Below are 10,580 nucleotides of genomic sequence, written 5' to 3'. Positions count from 1 at the left end.
GGCGATGTTAAACAAACAAAAACGATCAGTGCTGAAGCATGCATATACATCTAGATCTATTCCCTAGCGGTTATCTCTTCGACCCACGCAGAAAAGTTTTTTTTTTCTGTTTTCATTTGGCCAGTGAAGTCATTTAAAACGTTCAGCTGGTTTCTATTGTCCTAGACCACGCCCCCGCCCTCCGCTGCCTTGTCTGTGATTGGCGAAAAGTTTGGTCCCCTGCTCGCCATTGGCTGGCGCGGCCCGCGGCCCCACCACTAAAACCTTCAGACGCCACCGAGGCGTCTCAGTCAGATTGTGGAAATAGTAGCCGGGATGCTTAGTATGTAAACTGCGGGGCTGGAAAGCAAGGTGTTGCGGTGCAGAGCGCATGGGAGGTGTAGATGTGGTCTCGGAACATGGGCCGTGAAGACGCTTTTGGGATTCGGCTGTGCGGGTCAACCTGCAAGTAGCGAGTGGCTGTGAGGGGGAACGGCAGGACACCCCCACCTCCACCACCACCCCACTTCCACCCGGTGTTGCTGAGACGTCGTCGAAAATGCTTCCACTCCGGCTGTGCGCCCTGTGGATCCCGCTCTTCTCCGTCTTGGACCCCGCACTGTCCAGCTATTCCGAGGACCAGTGCAGTTGGAGAGGGAGGTAAGTTATCGGTTGTAAAGTTGCGTCTTCAAAGCGTTAACTCGGATCCGTCTGGTCTGAGTGTCCGGCAGCTTTTCAGAGGTCTTAAAGCCACTCCTCGTTATCTCTATCTTAGTGCGCGTGTCTTAGGTTTTGGAAGAGGGGGACCACTGCAGAACTGGGGTACTGGTACCCGTTTTGAACGGGCGTCCGTCCATCTGCACAGCTGCGGTGTGATGGCCACCCAGCCGTGTTCCTGCAGTGGTTCGCTTCAGTTGGCACAGTGAAAGGCTGGCCCATGCGATTCGCTAAGGCTGCTGTTTGGCCCCTCTTAATAGTAACCTCTTGCTCGAACAGCATCAACTAGGAAATCGCTTCTGTTCTTTTACCAAACGCCTATAAGCGTGTTGAACGTTGTACGTCTTTATTAATCAAAGTAGTTCAGGTGGGTGGCTGCGTCAGGAAAAGGAACAAGTAATGGGTTTATTCCCTGCTGAAAAGAGAAGAGAGAAAACGCAACGTTTCGGCCGTGGAGCCTTCTTTAAGTGTGAGCACCAAACTTTGATTTATTAATCAAATACCCATTCGCTGCGTTGGAGACTAATTGAACTTGACCAGGTGTAAATAAAACTAAAGAAATGCTGAAACCATCGGTCCCCATCAGAGAGTTTCTGCTTCCCTCGGGTTTCGGTTGACATCCTTCTAGAAATTGAGATTCGTACCCCCGTGTGCAGAGTTTGCATCCGTGTTGCATTGGCGGCGTCTTTTGCTTAGGATCTGTCACTTCGCTGTGACTGCTGTAAACGCAGGCACCAAAGGACGGCGCCCATAAAGTTTGAGGGGGTGTCGGATTTCAAACGTGTCGACATTGGCACCTCGGCAATTAGACCTGCTCTTTGATGTGTCCGACGTCAAACGAGTAAATCGAGTTGGAGAAAGAAACCTGGACACTTTGACTCCAGTCGGGTAGCTCGAATGTTTTAGTATGCGGTCCAGTTGCATGGAAATCTAACGGTTTGTAACTGAGCGTATGAGAAGTCTGCTGTACTATGCAAGTGGATCTTTTTGTACGTTGTTTACTTTCCAAGTTATTTATAGGTTGGGGGGGGGGGTGATGGAGTCTGGAAAAAGTCATTAAACGGCTTGTTCCCCCCCACTCGGGGTGTTACGCGTCGTCACCGATAGGCGTCGCCACTGTTCATCTGTGGTGAAAAGAGACGTCCTTGCGTTCCGTTGCAAACGACGTGCTTCATTTTACGACTATAAAACCGCAGATTTCAACTGTTATGGCGATCTGGAGGCTGGGCTCTGGACCGGAGTCCCACCTGGGGCATTGTGGGACGTTTGCACGGCCAATGGCGAAGTTGTGTGGCTCATGGGAGAGGAGACCACCCTCCAATCTGTGACGTATAACATCACTTTATTAGCCCTATACAATTTATACAAGCAGTGGCTCTGTAGCTAAGGATCTGCGCCTGTGGCTGGAAGGTTGCTGGTTCGTATCCCGTGGCTGGCTGGGAAATCCTACTCCATTGGGCCCCTGAGCAAGGCCCTTAATCCCCACTGCTCCAGGGGCGCCGTATAAATGGCTGACCCTGCGCTCTGACCCCAAGCTTCTCTCCCTGTCTGTGTGTCTCATGGAGAGCAAGCTGGGGTATGTGAAAAGACAAATTCCTAATGGATGAAATTGAATATGGCCAATAAAGTGATGTTATCTCTAAAAGTGCTCTCCTGTAGTGAGGAAGACTTGTCTTGATCTGGCAGGGCTGCGCCGCTTCCTGTTGGCCGCGCTTCTCACCCGGGTCTCCCCTCTCTTGCAGCGGACTCTCCCAGCAGCCCGGCAGCGTGGAGCAGATCTCCCTGCACTGCGCGGAGGGCGCCCTGGTCTGGCTGTACCCCAAGGGGGCGCTGCGGCTCAGCCTGTCCCCCCGCCTGCCCTCGGGGGCGGTGGGGCCCGGGGGCAGCGGCCGGAGCTCGGGCCAGATCACGGCCTGCATCAAGCCCGCCGAGAGCTTCCGGGGGGCCCAGATCTACCTGGAGCGCGACGGGCTGCTGGAGCTGCTGGTGGGCGAGCGCCCGGGCCCCCCCGGCCGGCCCCCGCGGGTGCGCTGCTTCAGCCGGCAGCCCGGCGAGAAGGTGGCGCTGTTCCTGCAGGCCACGCCGCACCAGGACATCAGCCGGCGGATCGCCTCCTTCCGCTACGAGCTGAGGGGCGACTGGAACGCCCTGCTGGCGCCGGACTCCAGCACCACCACCACCAGCAGCAGCAGCAGCAGCAGCAGCGAAGGTGAGGGGGCGCCCTTTCCTCGACACCCCCAAAAATACCTGGGGAAAACTGCCCTCCATTTGTGGATTTGCGACTTCTTATTTGGTGGAGCCAAAAGTAGCTTAAAAGGCTTCAAGACCGATTTGAGGGCTCTTGCACTGTTGGCATGGTCCGCCATGTTTTTTCCCCTCCCCTCACTGCTACGCGTTTGTTGTTCCTGTTGTCGTGTGTAATGTACTGTCGACGTTGTGCGGTGTTGTCTGCTGTACCGTGGGTGTCCCCAGAGATGAGCACAAATGGGATTTCCAATGTCCGTGTGCGTTTGGCGGTAAACTCCTTGTCTAGAGTAGTTCAGGTGGGGAGCTGCGTAGGCTGCCAAGGAGCAAGTAATGGGTTTATCCCCTGCTGAAAAGAGGAGAGAAAACACGCCGTTTAGCCGTGGAGCCTTCTTAAACTCGCACCTGAAGGCTCCACGGCTGAAACATTTTTTCCTCTTTTTTTTTTTTTCCAGCATGGAGCTCCTCGCCTATTACTGCTTGGTTCAGGTGGGGAGCTGCGTCCGCATGCGTAGGCTGCAAAGGCACAAGGAAGGGTTTATCCCATGTCAAAGAGAATGGCAACGTTTCAGCTGGGGAGTCTTCGGGTGTCAAACCGAAATGTTGCTCCCCAGCAGAGAGTTTGTCTCCTTTCTCATTTCAGCATGGAATAAACTTTTACTTGTTCATTTACCGTTGCTACCTGCCTACCGACTAAGCAGTAGAGGCAGCGGAGTGCTTACGTAGCCCTTTATGCACCTGAGCTATCCTGACGTTTGTGCTTAATTTGGGTGTGGAGCCCCGTCCTTTCCAGCTTTTTGTGAAGGATTTTCGGCGCTGGGAGTTGATAACGGGGGGCCTGTACAGAATGGCCGCCGGAGCTGAGAAATCATTCAAGTTCCCCGGAGGCCAGTGGACGAATTCCCTGGCTGCTCTGGCCCTGAGAGAATGCGTTTGTCAGGGGGTTTGAACAAAAGCCCAGTGTGAGAGGACTTGTAGAGAACTAGGCCTTTCATTCAGCCACATGAGAGTTCAGGGATTAGTGGGGTTGCTGTGGTAACGGCGAGGCCTTTCATCAGCTGGGATGCTCCCTTTGTTTTGTTTTTCCTCTGCAGGGCCGCTTGTCTCCAGGAATTCACCAGGCTTGATTAGTGACCGGAGGAGGGGGGGGGCGGTAGCCCATTAGGGGGCTACAAAAATAGGGCTTGGAATGCCAAGTGGATCTTAAAATTACTCTTCTTTCCCCCCTCTGGGAACAAGACTGCAAGGATTGGTTCTGCAATGTCACCCTCGTTGTTATCCCTCAGTTTTTTTTTGTGGAAAATGAGTAATTTAACCACAAAAATGTATGAAATTACACTTTCCCTTTCCAGATGTCCGTCTTATTGTGGAACTGCTTTCTTTTTTTCTAGAAAGCTGAATATGCTTTTCCGAGGAAAGCAGCCAAAAATCAGATGGGTCACTCTTGCCCAACTGTCAGTACGGTTTAGGGACATCCATTTTCTCACAGTGCTGTTTCTAATTGAGGGTCTTTATGCTACTTTCAACAATTTTCAGATACAATCCGTCCTTCTGAGTAGGTGAATCATTTGGGGCATCCTTATTTCTTAATACTTCCAGTGAGATATCCTTGGACTGAATTTTAAAATTTGATGTTGGTCATAAACGGGCAGACCCATCTGCTCTCGGCCGTAGTGTTTTTGTACAGCTCAGGCAGTGATGAGCAGACCCTCGATTCCTGCTGAACTAATTAGGGCGGTGTAGTTCAAGTAGACGGGGAACAATTAAAGGTTTATTCCAGGCTGAAAAGAGGAGAAAAATATTTCGGCCTCCTGCAGGTGTGTTCGGCTCCACAGCCAGAATGTTTTTCCTCTCTTTTTAGCATGAAATAAACCTTGCCTTGTTCCTAATTGGGGCAATTCGAGTTACAGGAGTGGGTGAGGTCTTTCATGTTGGCCTTGACGTTCCTCCAAGTAAGACGGACAAGCAGTCGGAGGCACCTCTGCTGTGGTCATCTTCGTTTTACACGTCCCCCCCCATCCAAGACCTCCACCCTGGGGGCGTTGGGGGGGTGGGAGGGAATCGGCTACAGCCCTGTTTGCAAACCTCCCCCAGGCTCCTCCATTTTAGAGACCTGCTGCAAAAAAGCAGAAGGGCGATTTTAACAGGGGAGCCATGGAGAGCTTCCCAGGTGCATTGTTTTGCCTCGGCTCCCTGCCTGCTTTGTTAGTGTTGCTTGAAGCATGTGTGTGCTGGTCATGCGTGCACCAGCATATTCTAATCTGTGCCACCTCTAGACTTTGGTACATTTAGATAAGTTTAACTGATCTAATTGGTTTAACAACTTTTTGTGCGGATCCAGGAAGTGCTGAATGTGGACTGTTCTTGTGCAAACAGGACTTTATGTATTGGCCTCACTTGGGGGTCTGTAAAAAATGTACTTGCTGTGAGACCGTGTGGCCGTCTTGTCTGTTCTCTCACTTTCTGCCTCTGTTGCGTCTCCAGCTGCCTGCAGACCCTGCAATGACACGGAGATCCTGATGGCTGTGTGCACCAGTGACTTTGGTGAGTTGAAATCGACCTCCTCCATCAGTACACTCAGCAAGGGTGTAATACACTGAGCAGGGACTGACCGAACTTGTACTGAGCTGCAGGATAGATGGAACAGGTCTCTCTTTTTTTTTTTTTTTTTTTAGCTTCATTTGTTTCACACCATTTTAGAAGCTTCACAATATGGGGAGATGTATGTGCGATACCAAATTCAATGCGCTTTCAATTTTGTTTCTGGGCTTTTGGATCAAATTAAGTTAACGGCTGTGAAAATGTGTATGGCAGAAAGCAGTAGGACCTAAAAAACAGTTCCTCAATTCCTAAAGTGATTTGGATTTCTTTCAAATGGCTGACATGAAATGAACCTTAAAATATAAACTGCTTAAGCATAGCGTGGTCATCCAAAGCTGGAGCTGGGGGTCAAAGGTCAGGCAGCACCCTGTTGTGCACTGCTTGAAGCCGGTGTGGTGGAGTAACCCTACCCAGTTAATTTGAGATAAAATGGCAGAGGGGTGGGAGAGTCTTGTGAAGAGCCATTGACGCATTGGTTTCTTAAAACTGTTCTGCTTTAGGCGATTCCTTACACTTTAATATAGAGCTTCTCTAGACACTCAAAGCACTTAACGGGTAATGGGGACTCCCCTCCACTACCAGTGTGCAGCCCCACCTGGGTGCAACAGCAGCCCTAGACCACCAGTATGCTCACCCCTTATCAGCCATCATTGGGGAGGAGAGCAGAGTGATGAGGCAGTGATTGATGAACCCCTACACTTTGAGAAACGCCCTGGGATTTTTCATGAGTCAGGACCTTTTTACAGTAGTGTCCCCGTAACTATATTGGGTTATCAGGACCTGCACAGACTGCAGGTTGAGTGCCCCCTGTTGGCCCCTCTTGGCAATAGGCACGTGCAGCAGGGCGCCTGGACAGGGTGGAGTCCAGTCTGTTGGCTGCAGGAAGAAGAGCTCTGACCGCCCCTCTCTGTGTCCACAGTGGTGCGCGGGAACATCCGGTCGGTGAGGACCGACGGGGACCTGTGGGCGTCGGTGATCGGCGTGAGCGCCTCGCGGGTGTACCGGCAGAAGTACGCCCTGTTCTCCGGCCCGGGCCGGCTGGCCCAGTCCGGGGAGATCCGCACGCTCCTGCGTTGCGGCGTCAAGCCGGGCTCCGGCAGCTTCCTGTTCACGGGCCGGGTCCACTTCGGCGAGGCCTGGCTGGGCTGTGCCCCGCGCTACAAAGACTTCCGCCGGGTCTACGAGGAGGCCCGCGAGGCGCGGCAGATCCCCTGCGAGCTGGCGGGCAACTGAGGGGCATCCTGGGAAAACTCCTCACCTCCGAGGTCCTCTTTGCCAATGGCCCCCCTCCTCCCCTTGCTCATCGCCCTCTCGAAGCCTAGAACCTGTAGCCTCCGAGGAAGCGCAGCAGGGGTGTGGATCCAACTCTGGGCATGGCGGCGGCCTTTTGGTGTTGACGGGGTTGGTTTTGGCGAAGGGGTCTGGGTAATGCAACGGACTGAACCGTGTGGACACGATGGCGGCTGCCCTCCAGTCTGGGGGTCCTCCGAGCCGGGTCTTGGCACGTTCTGGATCGGGAGCCACGCTGGGAGAGCTGTGATCGGCGTTGGAGGGTCTTGGCTTCGCTGCCGGGAGGGTTTGTGGGTGTTGCAGACGTGGCAGCTCGACGGGCGGTCCTGAAACCGCTTCAGTGTTCTTGGTGAGGACGCTGGGAGACCGTGATGGCAGCAGGTCTTAATAACAGCAGGCCTTGATCTTTTACATCGACTTGGGACAGGACGTTTTGTTACTCAGGAAGTGAATGACTTTCAGCATTGGACTGATTCACTTAAACCACGGTGGTATATTGATTTCCCTCTCGTGTCTCCATCTTGAAGAGCAACTGTGGAGAGTGAGCTTGATGGATCAACAACTCGTCTTCTATCCTAGAACAAGACTGCCTTCTACCCCCCATTTAGGTTAAAGAACGCCTAAAAATGCCAGTTAAAAAAACCCAAATTTAAAATAATTCAAAACCCCTCTCCCTTTGAGTGAGATGAACATGTTCCCTTCCTAGGTTTCTACATGAATGTCCTTGTAGATGAGGAGGGGGCTGAATGAATTTTGCACTGCCTTGCTGTTGAAGGAAAGGGGACTATCTGTTTAGGGTGTCGGGGATGAGAGGTTGGCGCAAGCACTGAGGAATCTGGAAAACCAAATGATTTTATATTGCTTATGTGTATAGAAATACAGTATTAATATATAATGGCGACTCCAGGCAAGGGGGCAGAGTTCAGAGAAGCTTGTGAGTCCCAGGTTTAAGAGCAGGAGTATGTGCCACGTTCAGCCTGATGGCCTATGATAGCTTGCCATCTTGCTGTTACATTTATATCAGTTAGTTTGAAACAGGGTGCCTTGTGTACTGATTGAATACCCTGTATAAATAACTTTTTTTTTAAAAAAAAAAAAGCCTAGTTAAGTAGACTTGTTTCAGAGTATTGCTTCAGCAGTGGTCTGTTTTGTTGCATCTTTGGATATAAACAGAATCATTCCTGAGCCTTTATGTACATCCTGAAGGACAGAAGGATTTAAAAACCTTTTGTTTCCTCAAATGTGGGATACTGTTGTTTCTACAAAATTGTGTGTAATGGTTTCATGGGAAAACAAGTTCCCTAAAAAACATGCCTAAGCTAGTCTATCCAGTACAAGGTTGCAGGGGGGCTGGAACCTGTCCAGAGAAGCAGCAGGCACAGGGCAGGATACACCTTGGACAGGACGCTAGTCTATCACATGCCAGAGAGCCCTGAACACTCGCAATTAACCTACCAGCATGTTTGGATTGTGGGAGGGAACTGGAGGAAACCCCTGTGAACACAAGGAGAACATGCAAACTCCATGCAGACAGCACCCCATGAATTGAATCCTGTGTTGCAAGGCCACAGTGCTAACCACTGCCCCTCAGGGCCATCCTGATTAATGATTTCATTTTAATGATCACTTAAAATGAAAACGGCAACAAGTGGTAGTTGGGTTTTCAACTGTACAGAAGGTGCATTTTTTTTAAACCAGTCAGTCCATTTCCTCTTGGTGCTCTGCTATCTCAGTCTTGCCAAGATGAACCCTGATGGCTTGGTTACCTTGGTTTCTCCAAACTGGCCCCGTGATGGAGTAGCATGTTCTTGTGCCCTCTGCTTCTAGGATAGGCTTTGGATGGTTGTGACGCTAACTGGGAATAACTGGCAGCTTTCTGATGATGGGTGGGGAATTTGTTACACATTCAATGCATCTTTTTTTTTTTTTTTAACTGAGCTTGGTATCTTATTGGAGTGAGATGCTTGTAACAAACATCTTTCAGGTTTTTCCTCACTGGACTCCTAGTCCAGATGGCTCTTAGGCTGCAAACTGGAGGTGTGCGTGGCAGTTTCAGTCCCCTGTGGTTATTCATTCGATATTCAACACTTTTTTTTTTTTGCCATTGTAATGTAGGCTTGAGACATGAGAACATGCAACTGCCTTTAGGTCAGACAGTGGGAACCAGTTGTGTACAGAGGCCTGTGACTTGTGTAACTTTTTACTGCCGTCACCTGAAGTTCAGCATTTCTCTGCTCTTCTTGCTTTTGCAGTATTTGACAGACACTTTTATCCAAAGCTCCTTGCGTTTTTTACCCGTTTACAGAGCTGTATAGTTTGAGGCAATCTGAAGGAAGTTCCTTTTGCTCAGGGATACACTGACCGTGCTTTACCCAGAAATCAAACCTACCCTTTTCCAGTTAGAACTCCAACGCACCGGCTACTGGGGTTTAAAAATTTTACTTCTAAGTTGAAGCGAGCACTATCGATTGTCCACGTTCACAGATTCTGACTACCTTGTTGATGGTCATTTTTAGAAGTGTATAACTTCTTATATAAAGATGAACAGCTTGTCATTCACCTGTGAAACGCTAGGATTCATATTCAGCACAGCCTTACTGGATAGTAACTAAAAGCGTCTTCTACTTAAATGATCCCGTACAGCCTTTTTTTGTTTTTAAACCTCCATCTGTGAGCTTGGTGGACTGACATTCAGAAACTCGAATGCTTGGTTGCCATGCTTTTTTGGGGGAAAACAACCCCTGTATCAACCTCTGTGCTAAAGCTGAAGGATGTCACTTGTTTCCTCACTAAGTGATTTAATTAAGTGATCTTTATCAACTAGAATACTAGTTACATCTAGGGCTGCCTGCAACATTGGGTCTTGCACCCCTTTTTTTTTAAATAATGGGGGGGGGGGGGAACGGAGCTGAAATGACTCTTGCAGAAAAGTCACAAGGACATGTGAAAATAATCAGCCTTGGCTCTTATTGATGAGCCTAATATCATCTTTAATGGTTATAAGAACTGTGTGTTCAAAATGTACAGGAGCAAAACTGAATTTCTTACTCCTGCATCCTAGGTTTCTTGCAGATGCTCTATAAGGGTGAGTCCTGGCCCGGGAGTCTGCCTGGAGTATTGAATGTCCATAATGAAGTGTCATTTGCTTTTCCCTAGTTTATTTGGACTAGGGCTTCATGCTTTGTGACTTTTTTTTTTCCTGCTGGGAATGTTCATGCTAATGTTCTGTTCCAGCAGCTACTGACTTCAGAAGAGTCATTTTCAGTGCTGCTTGTGAGATTGTGCATCGTTATTGCCCAACGGAAATGGGTGATCATGGTTTCTAGCCACCAGGAGCTTTTTTTTTTTTTGTTACCCACTGACCCCAGGACCAGTTGCAGTCTAAACTGGAACTTGCAGAAAACCACATACATGTGCAGGGTTAAATATCTGATTAGCTCGTTGTGAAGTACATTGCTTGTTTTATTCTGTGCACTAAATTGAAGGGAGTGGTGATACCAAATCTTAGGAGGCTTGTTCTTGTAGAAGCACTCAATTGTTTTTTTTAATTGTTTTAAATAGCTGTTGCCAAGGTGACTGGCTAGATTGAGGTTTTCAATGTGAATGTATATACTGTACATACAAAAGTTTAAGAAACTAATGAAGAAATATTAAGTGTTTTTTTTTGAAGAATTGATGTCTGTGTTGTGCTGTTTGTGCCTGAAGTGTCTTCTAAAGATTGAAAATAAAAACCACTTTCTTCAATATAA

General features: G+C 49.3%; 1 protein-coding gene across 1 annotated transcript; it reads left to right on the top strand.

The window, feature by feature from the left end:
* Positions 1–274: 274 nt before the first annotated feature.
* metrn (meteorin, glial cell differentiation regulator) lies at positions 275–10,580 on the top strand. Its single transcript, XM_088612176.1, has 4 exons — positions 275–639; positions 2,439–2,905; positions 5,425–5,484; positions 6,461–10,580. The coding sequence occupies exons 1-4, from the start codon at positions 539–541 to the stop codon at positions 6,772–6,774; spliced, it is 942 nt and encodes a 313-aa protein (XP_088468302.1). The 5' UTR covers positions 275–538; the 3' UTR covers positions 6,775–10,580.

The sequence above is a fragment of the Lepisosteus platostomus genome, chromosome 19 (assembly GCF_059453375.1).
Source record: "Lepisosteus platostomus isolate fLepPlt1 chromosome 19, fLepPlt1.hap1, whole genome shotgun sequence".
NCBI lineage: Eukaryota > Metazoa > Chordata > Actinopteri > Semionotiformes > Lepisosteidae > Lepisosteus > Lepisosteus platostomus.
The sequence above is the reverse complement of the archived record's forward strand: the minus strand, read 5'-3'. Positions and strand labels throughout refer to the sequence as shown.

Excerpts from the sequence above, each read along its gene's own strand:
- metrn (XM_088612176.1), top strand. The coding sequence starts at position 539 with ATGCTTCCACTCCGGCTGTGCGCCCTGTGGATCCCGCTCTTCTCCGTC. Across the intron at positions 640-2,438 it reads CAGTGCAGTTGGAGAGGGAG|CGGACTCTCCCAGCAGCCCG; the intron begins GTAAGTTATCGG and ends CCTCTCTTGCAG. Across the intron at positions 2,906-5,424 it reads CAGCAGCAGCAGCAGCGAAG|CTGCCTGCAGACCCTGCAAT; the intron begins GTGAGGGGGCGC and ends TTGCGTCTCCAG.